At 45.9% G+C, this 17,897-nt stretch overlaps 1 protein-coding gene across 2 annotated transcripts in view; it reads right to left on the reverse strand.

The window, feature by feature from the left end:
* Window positions 1-262: 262 nt before the first annotated feature.
* b3galnt2 (beta-1,3-N-acetylgalactosaminyltransferase 2) overlaps window positions 263-17,897 on the reverse strand; it is a 62,538-nt gene continuing 44,903 nt past the window's right edge. The window contains exons 5-13 of one of the 2 annotated variants that reach the window (XM_041895530.1): window positions 13,534-13,629; window positions 13,314-13,424; window positions 12,628-12,706; window positions 6,099-6,282; window positions 4,086-4,211; window positions 1,917-2,076; window positions 1,304-1,360; window positions 949-1,111; window positions 263-876 (exon numbers count right to left, since the gene is read on the reverse strand). In XM_041895530.1, coding sequence (XP_041751464.1) covers window positions 971-1,111; window positions 1,304-1,360; window positions 1,917-2,076; window positions 4,086-4,211; window positions 6,099-6,282; window positions 12,628-12,706; window positions 13,314-13,424; window positions 13,534-13,629 — 954 coding nt within the window. In that variant the 3' untranslated portion in view covers window positions 263-876; window positions 949-970. Of the gene's footprint in view, window positions 1,112-1,303; window positions 1,361-1,916; window positions 2,077-4,085; window positions 4,212-6,098; window positions 6,283-12,627; window positions 12,707-13,313; window positions 13,425-13,533; window positions 13,630-17,897 lie in introns of both variants that reach the window. The other variant, XM_041895522.1, reaches the window with a different exon arrangement.

Here is a 17,897-nt window from a genome sequence, read left to right on the forward strand (position 1 = left end):
GTGTGCCATTCAGAGGGTGAATGGGCAAGACAAAATATTTAATTGCCTTTGAACAGGGTGTGGTAGTAGGTGCCAGGCGCACCGGTTTGTGTCAAGAACTGCAACGCTGCTGGGTTTTTCACGATCAACAGTTTCCCATGTGTATCAAGAATGGTCCACCACACAAAGGACATCCAGCCAACTTGACACAACTGTGGGACGCATTGGAATCAACATGGGCCAGCATCCCTGTGGAACGCTTTCAACACCTTGTAGAGTCCATGCCCCGACGAACTGAGGCTATTCTGAGGGCAAAAGGGGGGTGCAACTCAATATTAGGAAGGTGTTCTTAATGTCTTGTACACTGTGTAGAGACCTAGGGCTGTATGTGTCAAGCATCTCAGAGTGCTGATTTGGGATCAGTTTAGCCTTTTAGATCATAATGAATAACATCACATGGACAGGAGAAACCTAATCCTAGATCAGCACTCCTACTCTGAGACGATTGATACCTCGAGTTGCGTTCAACAAGGCTCTTGTTTGCAGTGAACAGGTTACTACCTTCTCAGACTGTTAGCTAACTACCTTCTCAGACTGTTAGCTAACTACCTTCCCAGACTGTTAGCTAACTACCTTCCCAGACTGTTAGCTAACTACCTTCCCGGACTGTTAGCTAACTACCTTCCCGGACTGTTAGCTAACTACCTTCCCGGACTGTTAGCTAACTACCTTCCCAGACTGTTAGCTAACTACCTTCCCAGACTGTTAGCTAACTACCTTCCCAGACTGTTAGCTAACTACCTTCCCAGACTGTTAGCTAACTACCTTCCCAGACTGTTGGCTAACTACCTTCCCAGACTGTTGGCTAACTACCTTCTCAGACTGTTAGCTAACTACCTTCCCAGACTGTTGGCTAACTACCTTCCCAGACTGTTGGCTAACTACCTTCCCAGACTGTTAGCCAACTACATTCCCAGACTGTTAGCTAACGTTAGCTGTGTCCCCAGGGACATCCACAGGGGTCCCCACAGGCCCTCTTCCTAGCCCAGAGCGTGCGGAGCTCCTCGGAGGAGTGTTGTGGGGACGACAGCATGTCCTGGTAGCACTCCTTCTCACACAGCCAGCCTGCGTCCTGGGGAAAGGACAACCACAACCTTCAGACGACCTTCAGACAACAGTCAGACAACTAGGGTTAGGTTTATGAAGAAGGTCTATCAATGCTATCTGGCATTAGTGTTAACAACCAAGGTGAATGAGATGAATAACATGAGCTGGTTGGTTAGGGTGGCTGTTTTCAGGCAGGCTACCATACTATGTTCTTTACCTGGTATTTCTGTGGTCCAACTGCAGCCATCCAGATCCCCATGCTCACATCTTCCCCCTGAAACAACACATAGCACATTATAAATGTGGCTCCAATGGTGCTCACATCTTCCCCCTGAAACAACACGTAGCACATTATAAATGTGGCTCCAATGGTGCTCACATCTTCCCCCTGAAACAACACGTAGCACATTATAAATGTGGCTCCAATGAGTGCTCACATCTTCCCCCTGAAACAACACGTAGCACATTATAAATGTGGCTCCAATGAGTACTCACATCTTCCCCCTGAAACAACACGTAGCACATTATAAATGTGGCTCCAATGGTGCTCACATCTTCCCCCTGAAACAACACGTAGCACATTATAAATGTGGCTCCAATGGTGCTCACATCTTCCCCCTGAAACAACACGTAGCACATTATAAAAGTGGCTCCAATGGTGCTCACATCTTCCCCCTGAAACAACACGTAGCACATTATAAAAGTGGCTCCAATGGTGCTCACATCTTCCCCCTGAAACAACACGTAGCACATTATAAATGTGGCTCCAATGGTGCCTGTTGTTTGGGCATCATTTCTTATCTGGTGTTTGGTGCCATGTGGCCCGGTACCTGGTAGGCCTTGAGTTGCTCTGCGTTGCTAGCCAGCCATTGGACGAGGTCCCTGGAGGCCACGTAACCCGAGCCGCAGGCGAAGGCCGGGTAGGCTGGACTGGCGTACTCTAGCTCCTGCCACTTCCCAATGCGATCCACCGCCCAGCTCTGACGGAAACTGGGAAAGGAAGAACATCAGACAGACAGACAGACAGAGACAGACACACTTCCCAATGCGATCCACCGCCCAGCTCTGACAGAAACTGGGAAAGGAAGAACATCAGACAGACAGACAGACAGAGACAGACACACTTCCCAATGCGATCCACCGCCCAGCTCTGACGGAAACTGGGAAAGGAAGAACATCAGACAGACAGACAGACAGAGACAGACACACTTCCCAATGCGATCCACCGCCCAGCTCTGACGGAAACTGGGAAAGGAAGAACATCAGACAGACAGACAGACAGAGACAGACACACTTCCCAATGCGATCCACCGCCCAGCTCTGACGGAAACTGGGAAAGGAAGAACATCAGACAGACAGACAGACAGAGACAGACACACTTCCCAATGCGATCCACCGCCCAGCTCTGACGGAAACTGGGAAAGGAAGAACATCAGACAGACAGACAGACAGAGACAGACACACTTCCAATGCGATCCACCGCCCAGCTCTGACGGGAAACTGGGAAAGGAAGAACATCAGACAGACAGACAGACAGAGACAGACACACTTCCCAATGCGATCCACCGCCCAGCTCTGACGGAAACTGGGAAAGGAAGAACATCAGACAGACAGACAGACAGAGACAGACACACTTCCCAATGCGATCCACCGCCCAGCTCTGACGGGAAACTGGGAAAGGAAGAACATCAGACAGACAGACAGACAGAGACAGACACACTTCCCAATGCGATCCACCGCCCAGCTCTGACGGAAACTGGGAAAGGAAGAACATCAGACAGACAGACAGACAGAGACAGACACACTTCCCAATGCGATCCACCGCCCAGCTCTGACGGAAACTGGGAAAGGAAGAACATCAGACAGACAGACAGACAGAGACAGACACACTTCCCAATGCGATCCACCGCCCAGCTCTGGACGGAAACTGGGAAAGGAAGAACATCAGACAGACAGACAGACAGAGACAGACACACTTCCCAATGCGATCCACCGCCCAGCTCTGACGGAAACTGGGAAAGGAAGAACATCAGACAGACAGACAGACAGAGACAGACACACTTCCCAATGCGATCCACCGCCCAGCTCTGACGGAAACTGGGAAAGGAAGAACATCAGACAGACAGACAGACAGAGACAGCACACACTTCCCAATGCGATCCACCGCCCAGCTCTGACGGAAACTGGGAAAGGAAGAACATCAGACAGACAGACAGACAGAGACAGACACACTTCCCAATGCGATCCACCGCCCAGCTCTGACGGAAACTGGGAAAGGAAGAACATCAGACAGACAGACAGACAGAGACAGACACACTTCCCAATCGATCCACCGCTCAGCTCTGACGGAAACTGGGAAAGGAAGAACATCAGACAGACAGACAGACAGAGACAGACACACTTCCCAATGCGATCCACCGCCCAGCTCTGACGGAAACTGGGAAAGGAAGAACATCAGACAGACAGACAGACAGAGACAGACACACTTCCCAATGCGATCCAACATCTGCATCAGATCTTACTCAGCAAAACTACCTCCATGTTCCCAGAATGACTTACAAATGACTAGGCTGGAATATGAATTTATCTAACTAGGAGCTGCTCAGGAGAATTGTCCAGGCTGCAGGCAGTATTGCTCTGGTTTAAATATTAACCCAGCTACTACAGGAAGGACCAGGGGAGAGCTGATCTCGGATCAGATATCCCCTGTACATAGAAACTTCAACCATCAGCTACTACAGGACGGACCAGGGGAGAGCTGATCTCGGATCAGATATCCCCTGTACATAGAAACTTCAAAGGATCCTTGCTCAGCACTACTGCTCTGATAGGCTTTGTGAACATGGGCTCAACATATCCAGACAGACACTCTGTCTACCATCCTGTCTCTGTACAGTACTCATATCCAGACAGACACTCTGTCTACCATCCTGTCTCTGTACAGTACTCATATCCAGACAGACACTCTGTCTACCATCCTGTCTCTGTACAGTACTCACTTCCCCCACCAGAAGTTGCGTCTCTTCAGGTCCTTTTGGTCGATCTTCATTAAAACCTTGTCGACGTCAATATAACAATCATCATCAGTCTTCAGCAGCAGATCAAACGCAGCGTTTCCCACCGACCTATAAGACAGCAGGGAGTTATCAACCCACCTATCAGACAACAGAGAATTAATTATCAACCCACCTGTCAGACAACAGGGAAGTATCAACCCACCTGTCAGACAACAGGGAAGTATCAACCCACCTATCAGACAACAGAGAATTAATTATCAACCCACCTGTCAGACAACAGGGAAGTATCAACCCGCCTGTCAGACAACAGGGAAGTATCAACCCACCTGTCAGACAACAGGGAAGTATCAACCCGCCTGTCAGACAACAGGGAAGTATCAACCCACCTGTCAGACAACAGGGAAGTATCGACCCACCTGTCAGACAACAGGGAAGTATCAACCCGCCTGTCAGACAACAGGGAAGTATCAACCCGCCTGTCAGACAACAGGGAAGTATCAACCCACCTGTCAGACAACAGGGAAGTATCAACCCGCCTGTCAGACAACAGGGAAGTATCGACCCACCTGTCAGACAACAGGGAAGTATCGACCCACCTGTCAGACAACAGGGAAGTATCGACCCACCTGTCAGACAACAGGGAAGTATCAACCCGCCTGTCAGACAACAGGGAAGTATCAACCCACCTGTCAGACAACAGGGAAGTATCAACCCGCCTGTCAGACAACAGGGAAGTATCGACCCACCTGTCAGACAACAGGGAAGTATCGACCCGCCTGTCAGACAACAGGGAAGTATCGACCCACCTGTCAGACAACAGGGAAGTATCGACCCACCTGTCAGACAACAGGGAAGTATCGACCCGCCTGTCAGACAACAGGGAAGTATCAACCCGCCTGTCAGACAACAGGGAAGTATCGACCCACCTGTCAGACAACAGGGAAGTATCGACCCACCTGTCAGACAACAGGGAAGTATCAACCCGCCTGTCAGACAACAGGGAAGTATCGACCTTAATTAAAACACAATTCTGAGGGTCCTCAGTTGGCCAGAGTAGCCTTCTCCTATTGGGCTCTTGTCAAAAGTAGCGAATAGGGTGTAATTTGGGACGCAGTCTAGATTTACTAAACAAATACCAAAACCAAATTAATTCCAGAAATAAAGCTGCCTAGCTCTGCTATCTAATGATGAGACACCATAGTCATTTACTGAAGCAGAATGCAAGATTTCTAATCACGCATACCTGACAGCATCAGGCTGGTGACAGTAGTTTGGTATGTTTCATTTCTATTTGATGATTTCCAGATTTGCCATTTATGGTCACTGAGTAGCAGAGCCACTAAAGAGCTTTTTACACAAAGTCCCGTTTAATTCGTATTAATTTAATTTCATCATTTATTCCTTCAGCTACCTACATTAGTGGAGTATAGGGCCTCAATGGTGCATCTCTAGCGGACTCTGTTTCGTATGAATAATTTACACAAAGACATGTTTCCTTTATGAAGGCTTTTACATCAATTGAGAAACTGTCTTCCTGAGATGGTCGATCATAAAAATAAAAAGTTACCAAGTTCATGCAAATATTTTTGGAAGAGAAAATCGTCCTTGGTGTGCAAGAGGCTTAAGAACAGACGTACAAGTAGCCCTGAGCAACCCTGAGCAGCCCTGAGCAACCCTGAGCAGCCCTGAGCAACCCTGAGCAGCCCTGAGCAACCCTGAGCAACCCTGAGCAGCCCTGAGCAACCCTGAGCAGCCCTGAGCAACCCTGAGCAGCCCTGAGCAACCCTGAGCAACCCTGAGCAGCCCTGAGCAACCCTGAGCAACCCTGAGCAGCCCTGAGCAACCCTGAGCAGCCCTGAGCAACCCTGAGCAGCAGAGCCAAACTATAAGAGCTGTGTCCATCTATACCTTACCGGTGTAGCATACCAAAAAACAACGCTAACAGAAAGAAACCGCGGTGTAGCTGCGAGGTTAGACTAGTCATACTGGTCTTACCACTTGTAGAACTGCAGTAGTTTAGAAGGCACGTTCCTGTACGTGTCCACTATATCCACAAACACTATGTCTCCATATCGCAGACCCTCCTGCTCCAAAGACCAGTCCTCCATCTGCAGTCTGGTGCCATGGGTCTGCATCCGCTCCTCTTGGCCATGCAACAACTCCCACAGGGAGGCCATGTCTATGGGGAGGAGGAGGTGGAGGGGGGAGAGGAGGAGGGAGAGGGGGGAGAGGAGGGGGAGAGGAGGAGGGAGAGGAGGGAGGAGGGATAGGAGGGGGAGGAGGAGGAGGGAGAGGAGGAGGGGAGAGGTGGAGGGGAGGGGAGGGAGGAGGGGGGAGGAGGAGGAGGAGGGGGGAGAGGAGGAGGGATAGTTGGAGGGGAGGAGGAGGAGGGAGGAGGGAGGAGGGATAGTTGGAGGGGGAGGAGGAGGAGGGAGGAGGGATAGTTGGAGGGGGAGGAGGAGGAGGGAGGAGGGATAGTTGGAGGGGGGAGGGGGGAGGAGGAGGAGGGATAGGGAGGGGGAGGGAGGAGGAGGGAGGAGGGATAGGAGGGGGAGGGAGGGAGGGGAGGAGGGATAGTTGGAGGAGGAGGAGGAGGGAGGGAGGGATAGTTGGAGGGGAGGGGAGGAGGGAGGAGGGATAGGAGGGGGAGGAGGGAGGAGGGATAGGAGGGGGGAGGAGGAGGAGGGAGGAGGGATAGTTGGAGGGGAGGAGGAGGAGGGAGGGAGGAGGGATAGTTGGAGGGGGAGGAGGAGGAGGGAGGGAGGGATAGGAGGGGGGAGGAGGAGGAGGGAGGAGGGAAGGAGGGGAGGGGAGGAGGAGGGAGGAGGGATAGTTGGAGGGGAGGAGGAGGAGGGAGGAGGGATAGTTGGAGGAGAGGGAGGAGGGAGGAGGGAGAGGAGGGGGGAGGAGGGAGGAGGGAGGAGGGATAGGAGGGGGGAGGAGGAGGGAGGGAGGAGGGGATAGTTGGAGGGAGGAGGAGGAGGGAGGAGGGATAGTTGGAGGGGGAGGAGGAGGAGGGAGGAGGGAGGAGGGGGGAGGAGGAGGAGGGAGGAGGGATAGGAGGGGGAGGAGGAGGAGGGAGGAGGGAGAGTTGGAGGGGAGGAGGAGGAGGGAGGAGGGATAGTTGGAGGGGGAGGAGGGAGGGATAGGAGGGGGGGGGAGGGAGGAGGGATAGGAGGGGGAGGAGGAGGAGGGAGGGAGGAGGTAGTGGAGGGGAGGAGGAGGGAGGGAGGAGGGATAGTTGGGAGGGGGGGGGAGGAGGGAGGGAGGGATAGGAGGGGGAGGAGGAGGAGGGAGGAGGGATAGGGAGGGGGGAGGAGGAGGGAGGAGGGATAGGAGGGGGGAGGAGGAGGAGGGAGGAGGGATAGGGAGGGAGGAGGGAGGAGGGAGGGAGGGAGGGGAGGAGGGAGGAGGAGGGATAGGAGGGGGGAGGAGGAGGAGGGATAGGAGGGGGGAGGAGGAGGGAGGGAGGAGGGAGTAGGTTGGAGGGGAGGAGGAGGAGGGAGGAGGGATAGTTGGAGGGGAGGGGGAGGAGGGAGGAGGGATAGGAGGGGGGAGGAGGAGGGAGGAGGGATAGGAGGGGGGGAGGAGGAGGAGGGAGGAGGGATAGTTGGAGGGGGAGGGGGAGGAGGGAGGAGGGATAGGGGGGGGAGGAGGGATAGTTGGAGGGGGAGGAGGAGGAGGGAGGAGGGATAGGAGGGGGGGGAGGAGGAGGGATAGGAGATAAAGAAAGTGATTAGAGAATAAAAATAGTGACAGGGAAAGAACATATAAATAGACCAAGTATAGAAGAAGCAGGAACCAGATCCAACCAGCTGGTACAGCCTGGGGGTGATAAGGGAAGGGATACGTCCCAAATGGCACCCTATTCCCTATATAGGGCACTACTTTAGACCAGGGGCCATAGCACTCTCATATATAACACAAAGACCATGGACAGGACCATCTCTCATATATAACACAAAGACTATGGACCATCTCTCATATATAACACAAAGACTATGGACAGGACCATCTCTCATATATAACACAAAGACCATGGACAGGACCATCTCTTATATATAACACAAAGACCATGGACAGGACCATCTCTCATATATAACACAAAGACTATGGACAGGACCATCTCTCATATATAACACAAAGACCATGGACAGGACCATCTCTCATATATAACACAAAGACTATGGACAGGACCATCTCTCATATATAACACAAAGACCATGGACAGGACCATCTCTCATATATAACACAAAGACCATGGACAGGACCATCTCTCATTTACAACACAAAGACTATGGACAGGACCATCTCTCATATACAACACAAAGACTATGGACAGGACCATCTCTCATATATAACACAAAGACCATGGACAGGACCATCTCTCATATATAACACAAAGACTATGGACAGGACCATCTCTCATATATAACACAAAGACCATGGACAGGACCATCTCTCATATACAACACAAAGACTATGGACAGGACCATCTCTCATTTACATCACAAAGACTATGGACAGGACCATCTCTCATATATAACACAAAGACTATGGACAGGACCATCTCTCATATATAACACAAAGACTATGGACCATCTCTCATATACAACACAAAGACCATGGACAGGACCATCTCTCATATATAACACAAAAGACCATGGACAGGACCATCTCTCATATATAACACAAAGAGACTATGGACAGGACCATCTCTCATATATTAACACAAAGACTATGGACCATCTCTCATATATAACACAAAGACCATGGACCATCTCTCATATATAACACAACGACTATGGACAGGACCATCTCTCATATATAACACAAAGACTATGGACCATCTCTCATATATAACACAAAGACTATGGACAGGACCATCTCTCATATATAACACAAAGACTATGGACAGGACCATCTCTCACATATAACACAAAGACCATGGACAGGACCATCTCTCATATATAACACAAAGACCATGGACAGGGACCATCTCTCATATATAACACAAAGACTATGGACCATCTCTCATATATACACAAAGACTATGGACAGGACCATCTCTCATATATAACACAAAGACTATGGACAGGACCATCTCTCATATACAACACAAAGACTATGGACAGGACCATCTCTCATATATAACACAAAGACCATGGACAGGACCATCTCTCATATATAACACAAAGACTATGGACAGGACCATCTCTCATATATAACACAAAGACTATGGACAGGACCATCTCTCATATATAACACAAAGACTATGGACAGAATCCATCTCTCATATATAACACAAAGACTATGGACCATCTCTCATATATAACACAAAGACTATGGACAGGACCATCTCTCATATATAACACAAAGACTATGGACAGGACCATCTCTCATATATAACACAAAGACCATTGACAGGACCATCTCTCATATATAACACAAAGACTATGGACAGGACCATCTCTCATATATAACACAAAGACTATGGACCATCTCTCATATATAACACAAAGACATGGACAGGACCATCTCTCATATATAACACAAAGACTATGGACAGGACCATCTCTCATATATAACACAAAGACCATGGACAGGACCATCTCTCATATATAACACAAAGACCATGGACAGGACCATATCTCTTATATAACACAAAGACTATGGACAGGACCATCTCTCATATATAACACAAAGACTATGGACAGGACCATCTCTCATATATAACACAAAGACTATGGACAGGACCATCTCTCATATATAACACAAAGACTATGGACCATCTATCATATATAACACAAAGACTATGGACAGGACCGTCTCTCATATATAACACAAAGACTATGGACAGGACCATCTCTCATATATAGCACAAAGACTATGGACAGGACCATCTCTCATATATACACACAAAGACTATGGACCATCTCTCATATATAACACAAAGACTATGGACAGGACCATCTCTCATATATAACACAAAGACTATGGACAGGACCATCTCTCATATATAACACAAAGACTATGGACAGGACCATCTCTCATATATAACACAAAGACCATTGACAGGACCATCTCTCATATATAACACAAAGACTATGGACAGGACCATCTCTCATATATAACACAAAGACTATGGACCATCTCTCATATATAACACAAAGACTATGGACAGGACCATCTCTCATATATAACACAAAGACTATGGACAGGACCATCTCTCATATATAACACAAAGACCATGGACAGGACCATCTCTCATATATAACACAAAGACCATGGACAGGACCATATCGCTTATATAACACAAAGACTATGGACAGGACCATCTCTCATATATAACACAAAGACTATGGACAGGACCATCTCTCATATATAACACAAAGACTATGGACAGGACCATCTCTCATATATAACACAAAGACTATGGACCATCTATCATATATAACACAAAGACTATGGACAGGACCATCTCTCATATATAACACAAAGACTATGGACAGGACCATCTCTCATATATAGCACAAAGACTATGGACAGGACCATCTCTCATATATAACACAAAGACTATGGACCATCTCTCATATACAACACAAAGACCATGGACAGGACCATCTCTCATATATAACACAAAGACCATGGACAGGACCATCTCTCATATATAACACAAAGACTATGGACAGGACCATCTCTCATATATAACACAAAGACTATGGACCATCTCTCATATATAACACAAAGACCATGGACCATCTCTCATATACAACACAAAGACCATGGACAGGACCATCTCTCATATATAACACAAAGACTATGGACAGGACCATCTCTCATATACAACACAAAGACCATGGACAGGACCATCTCTCATATATAACACAAAGACTATGGACAGGACCATCTCTCATATATAACACAAAGACCATGGACAGGACCATCTCTCATATATAACACAAAGACCATGGACAGGACCATCTCTCATATATAACACAAAGACTATGGACAGGACCATCTCTCATATATAACACAAAGACTATGGACCATCTCTCATATATAACACAAAGACTATGGACAGGACCATCTCTCATATATAACACAAAGACTATGGACAGGACCATCTCTCATATATAACACAAAGACCATGGACAGGACCATCTCTCATATATAACACAAAGACCATGGACAGGACCATCTCTCATATATAACACAAAGACTATGGACCATCTCTCATATATAACACAAAGACTATGGACAGGACCATCTCTCATATATAACACAAAGACTATGGACAGGACCATCTCTCATATACAACACAAAGACTATGGACAGGACCATCTCTCATATATAACACAAAGACCATGGACAGGACCATCTCTCATATATAACACAAAGACTATGGACAGGACCATCTCTCATATATAACACAAAGACTATGGACAGGACCATCTCTCATATATAACACAAAGACTATGGACAGGACCATCTCTCCCTATATAACACAAAGACTATGGACCATCTCTCATATATAAACAAAGACTATGGACAGGACCATCTCTCATAGTATAACACAAAAGACTATGGACAGGACCATCTCTCATATATAACACAAAGACTATGGACAGGACCATCTCTCATATATAACACAAAGACCATGGACAGGACCATCTCTCATATATAACACAAAGACTATGGACAGGACCATCTCTCATATATAACACAAAGACTATGGACCATCTCTCATATATAACACAAAGACTATGGACAGGACCATCTCTCATATATAACACAAAGACCATGGACAGGACCATCTCTCATATATAACACAAAGACCATGGACAGGACCATATCTCTTATATAACACAAAGACTATGGACAGGACCATCTCTCATATATAACACAAAGACTATGGACAGGACCATCTCTCATATATAACACAAAGACTATGGACCATCTCTCATATATAACACAAAGACTATGGACAGGACCATCTCTCATATATAACACAAAGACTATGGACAGGACCATCTCTCATATATAGCACAAAGACTATGGACAGGACCATCTCTCATATATAACACAAAGACCATGGACAGGACCATCTCTCATATATAACACAAAGACTATGGACAGGACCATCTCTCATGTATAACACAAAGACTATGGACCATCTCTCATATATAACACAAAGACTATGGACAGGACCATCTCTCATATATAACACAAAGACTATGGACAGGACCATCTCTCATATATAACACAAATACCATGGACAGGACCATCTCTCATATACAACACAAAGACCATGGACAGGACCATCTCTCATATATAACACAAAGACCATGGACAGGACCATCTCTCATATATAACACAAAGACCATGGACAGGACCATCTCTCATATATAACACAAAGACCATGGACAGGACCATCTCTCTTATATAACACAAAGACCATGGACTGGACTTGGACTGGTATATTGTTTGGTTCTGAAGTCACATGCCAGTGGACTGGACTCACCATATATTTTGAATGTGAACCCTCCAGCCAACCCTGGGAAGCCCAGAGCACTCCTGTGAGGCAACGTCCCCTCACCAATCTGCAACATCACACACAGGAGAGATTGGAGACACACAGGAGAGAGATTGGGAGACACACAGGAGAGATTGGAGACACACAGGAGAGAGATTTGGAGACACACAGGAGAGAGATTGGGAGACACACAGGAGAGAGATTGGGAGATACACAGGAGAGAGATTGGGAGAGACACAGGAGAGAGATTGGGAGACACACAGGAGAGAGATTGGGAGACACACAGGAGAGAGATTGGGAGACACACAGGAGAGAGATTGGGAGACACACAGGAGAGAGATTGGGAGACACACAGGAGAGAGATTGGGAGACACACAGGAGATAGATTGGGAGACACACAGGAGAGAGATTGGGAGACACACAGGAGAGAGATTGGGAGACACACAGGAGATAGATTTGGAGACACACAGGAGAGAGATTGGGAGACACACAGGAGAGGGATTGGGAGACACAGTAGAAAGGAGATTGGAGGCAATACATTTCTGTCACATGAAAATTTGCAGGAGATTTAACTGTGGAATATTGCTAGATTTCGCAATTGTCATATTTTAAGACTATTGAACAAACACAAAGTGTAGCATTTCTGTGAAAAAGAATGGGAAGCCATTAGGTACAGATGAGAACTTGAGTACTCCTCCCCCGTTGTTCAGCTTCTCCCGGGATGTGTTGACCGTAGTCAGACCAGCTAAATCAGGACTCTCCCAGACCAGAGTCCCCTCAAAGCCCTGGACAGGAGAGAGGGACAGTAGTCCAGTCAGACCATTCACCATTAGTATTATTCTACCCTTCTCTGTTTAGAGACTTCCCCATAACATGACATGACCTAGCCCTCACCTTTGGCAGAATGAACCAGTCCACTGGTTTGTACCACACACCGTTCAGACGGGTCCCAGGACTGACCGGGCTGAAGTGGGCTGTCACCACCGCCTCCTGAGACACACAGAGGAGGAGGTTGAGGAATCAAAAAAATACTCTGGAGAATCACCTTCTGTATCCGGTACTTTCTACTGTTCTACTGGTCTATCTACTACTGTTCTACTGTTCTACTACTGGTCTACTGTTCTACTACTGGTCTACTGTTCTACTACTGTTCTACTACTGTTCTACTACTGGTCTACTACTGTTCTACTACTGTTCTACTATTCTACTACTGTTCTACTACTGTTCTACTACTGTTCTACTACTGTTCTACTGTTCTACTACTGGTCTACTGTTCTACTACTGTTCTACTACTGGTCTACTGTTCTACTACTGGTCTACTGTTCTACTACTGTTCTACAACTGGTCTACTACTGGTCTACTGTTCTACTACTGGTCTACTGTTCTACTACTGGTCTACTGTTCTACTACTGTTCTACAACTGGTCTACTGTTCTACTACTGGTCTACTGTTCTACTACTGTTCTACAACTGGTCTACTGTTCTACTACTGTTCTACAACTGGTCTACTGTTCTACTACTGGTCTACTGTTCTACTACTGGTCTACTGTTCTACTACTGTTCTACAACTGGTCTACTGTTCTACTACTGTTCTACTACTGTTCTACTGTTCTACTACTGGTCTACTACTGTTCTACTACTGGTCTACTGTTCTACTACTGTTCTACAACTGGTCTACTGTTCTACAACTGTTCTATTACTGGTCTACTACTGTTCTACTACTGGTCTACTGTTCTACAACTGGTCTACTGTTCTACTACTGTTCTACTACTGGTCTACTACTGGTCTACTACTGGTCTTCTACTGTTCTACTACTGTTCTACAACTGGTCTACTGTTCTACTACTGGTCTACTGTTCTACTACTGGTCTACTGTTCTACTACTGTTCTACTGTTCTACTACTGGTCTACTGTTCTACTACTGTTCTACTACTGGTCTACTGTTCTACTACTGGTCTACTGTTCTACTACTGTTCTACAACTGGTCTACTACTGGTCTACTGTTCTACTACTGGTCTACTGTTCTACTACTGTTCTACAACTGGTCTACTGTTCTACTACTGTTCTACTGTTCTACAACTGGTCTACTGTTCTACTACTGGTCTACTGTTCTACTACTGGTCTACTGTTCTACTACTGTTCTACAACTGGTCTACTGTTCTACTACTGGTCTACTGTTCTACTACTGGTCTACTGTTCTACTACTGTTCTACAACTGGTCTACTGTTCTACTACTGTTCTACTGTTCTACTACTGGTCTACTGTTCTACTACTGTTCTACAACTGGTCTACTGTTCTACTACTGTTCTACTACTGGTCTACTACTGTTCTACTGTTCTACTACTGGTCTACTGTTCTACTACTGTTCTACAACTGGTCTACTGTTCTACTACTGTTCTACTACTGTTCTACTACTGTTCTACTGTTCTACTACTGGTCTACTGTTCTACTACTGTTCTACAACTGGTCTACTGTTCTACTACTGTTCTACTACTGGTCTACTACTGTTCTACTACTGGTCTACTGTTCTACTACTGTTCTACAACTGGTCTACTGTTCTACTACTGTTCTACTACTGTTCTACTACTGGTCTACTACTGGTCTTCTACTGTTCTACTACTGTTCTACAACTGGTCTACTGTTCTACTACTGGTCTACTGTTCTACTACTGGTCTACTGTTCTACTACTGTTCTACAACTGGTCTACTGTTCTACAACTGGTCTACTGTTCTACTACTGTTCTACTACTGTTCTACTACTGGTCTACTACTGTTCTACTACTGTTCTACTACTGTTCTACTACTGTTCTACTACTGTTCTACAACTGGTCTATTGTTCTACTACTGTTCTACTACTGTTCTACAACTGGTCTACTGTTCTACTACTGTTCTACTACTGTTCTACAACTGGTCTACTGTTCTACTACTGTTCTACTACTGTTCTACTACTGGTCTACTGTTCTACTGTTCTACTACTGTTCTACTACTGTTCTACTACTGTTCTACTACTGTTCTACTGTTCTACTGTTCTACTGTTCTACTACTGGTCTACTGTTCTACTACTGTTCTACTACTGGTCTACTGTTCTACTACTGGTCTACTACTGGTCTACTGTTCTACTACTGGTCTACTACTGGTCTACTACTGTTCTACTACTGGTCTACTGTTCTACTACTGTTCTACTACTGGTCTACTACTGGTCTACTACTGTTCTACTACTGTTCTACTACTGGTCTACTACTGTTCTACTACTGTTCTACTACTGTTCTACTACTGGTCTACTGTTCTACTACTGTTCTACTACTGTTCTACTACTGTTCTACTACTGGTCTACTGTTCTACTACTGTTCTACTACTGGTCTACTGTTCTACTACTGTTCTACTACTGTTCTACTACTGTTCTACTGTTCTACTACTGTTCTACTACTGTTCTACTGTTCTACTACTGTTCTACTGTTCTACTACTGTTCTACTACTGTTCTACTACTGGTCTACTACTGGTCTACTACTGGTCTACTACTGGTCTACTGTTCTACTACTGTTCTACTACTGGTCTACTGTTCTACTACTGGTCTACTACTGGTCTACTACTGTTCTACTACTGGTCTACTACTGTTCTACTACTGGTCTACTACTGGTCTACTGTTCTACTACTGTTCTACTACTGGTCTACTACTGGTCTACTACTGTTCTACTACTGTTCTACTACTGTTCTACTACTGTTCTACTACTGGTCTACTGTTCTACTACTGTTCTACTACTGGTCTACTGTTCTACTACTGGTCTACTACTGGTCTACTACTGTTCTACTACTGTTCTACTACTGTTCTACTACTGGTCTACTGTTCTACTACTGTTCTACTACTGGTCTACTGTTCTACTACTGGTCTACTACTGTTCTACTACTGTTCTACTACTGTTCTACTACTGTTCTACTACTGTTCTACTACTGTTCTACTACTGTTCTACAACTGGTCTACTGTTCTACTACTGTTCTACTACTGTTCTACTACTGTTCTACTACTGGTCTACTACTGGTCTACTGTTCTACTACTGGTCTACTACTGGTCTACTACTGGTCTTCTACTGTTCTACTACTGGTCTATAATATATAATAAAATAGTAGAACAGTAGACCAGTAGTAGACAGTAGAATGGGTGGTCCCGGGGACCACCCATTCTACTGTCTACTACTGTTCTACTACTGGTCTACTACTGTTCTACTGGTCTACTGTTCTACTGGTCTACTACTGGTCTACTGTTCTACTACTGTTCTACTACTGTTCTACTACTGTTCTACTGTTCTACTGTTCTACTACTGTTCTACTACTGTTCTACTACTGTTCTACTGTTCTACTACTGTTCTACTGTTCTACTACTGTTCTACTGTTCTACTACTGTTCTACTGTCTACTACTGTTCTACTGGTCTACTGTTCTACTGGTCTACTACTGTTCTACTGGTCTACTACTGGTCTACTGTTCTACTACTGTTCTACTGTTCTACTACTGTTCTACTGTTCTACTACTGGTCTACTGTTCTACTACTGTTCTACTGTTCTACTACTGGTCTACTGTTCTACTACTGTTCTACTGTTCTACTGTTCTACTGTTCTACTACTGGTCTACTGTTCTACTACTGTTCTACTACTGTTCTACTGTTCTACTACTGTTCTACTGGTCTACTACTGTTCTACTGTTCTACTACTGTTCTACTACTGGTCTACTGTTCTACTACTGTTCTAATGGTCTACTGTTCTACTGTTCTACTGGTCTACTACTGTTCTACTGGTCTACTACTGGTCTACTGTTCTACTACTGTTCTACTGTTCTACTACTGTTCTACTGTTCTACTGTTCTACTACTGGTCTACTACTGTCTACTACTGGTCTACTGTCTACTGTTCTACTACTGGTCTACTGTTCTACTGGTCTACTACTGTTCTACTGGTCTACTACTGGTCTACTGTTCTACTACTGTTCTACTACTGTTCTACTGTTCTACTGTTCTACTGTTCTACTACTGGTCTACTGTTCTACTACTGTTCTACTGTTCTACTACTGTTCTACTGGTCTACTACTGTTCTACTGTTCTACTACTGTTCTACTACTGGTCTACTGTTCTACTACTGTTCTACTGGTCTACTGTTCTACTACTGTTCTACTGTTCTACTGTTCTACTACTGGTCTACTGTTCTACTACTGTTCTACTGGTCTACTGTTCTACTACTGGTCTACTGTTCTACTACTGTTCTACTGGTCTAC

This window comes from Coregonus clupeaformis, unplaced genomic scaffold, assembly GCF_020615455.1.
Source record: "Coregonus clupeaformis isolate EN_2021a unplaced genomic scaffold, ASM2061545v1 scaf0191, whole genome shotgun sequence".
Lineage (NCBI taxonomy): Eukaryota > Metazoa > Chordata > Actinopteri > Salmoniformes > Salmonidae > Coregonus > Coregonus clupeaformis.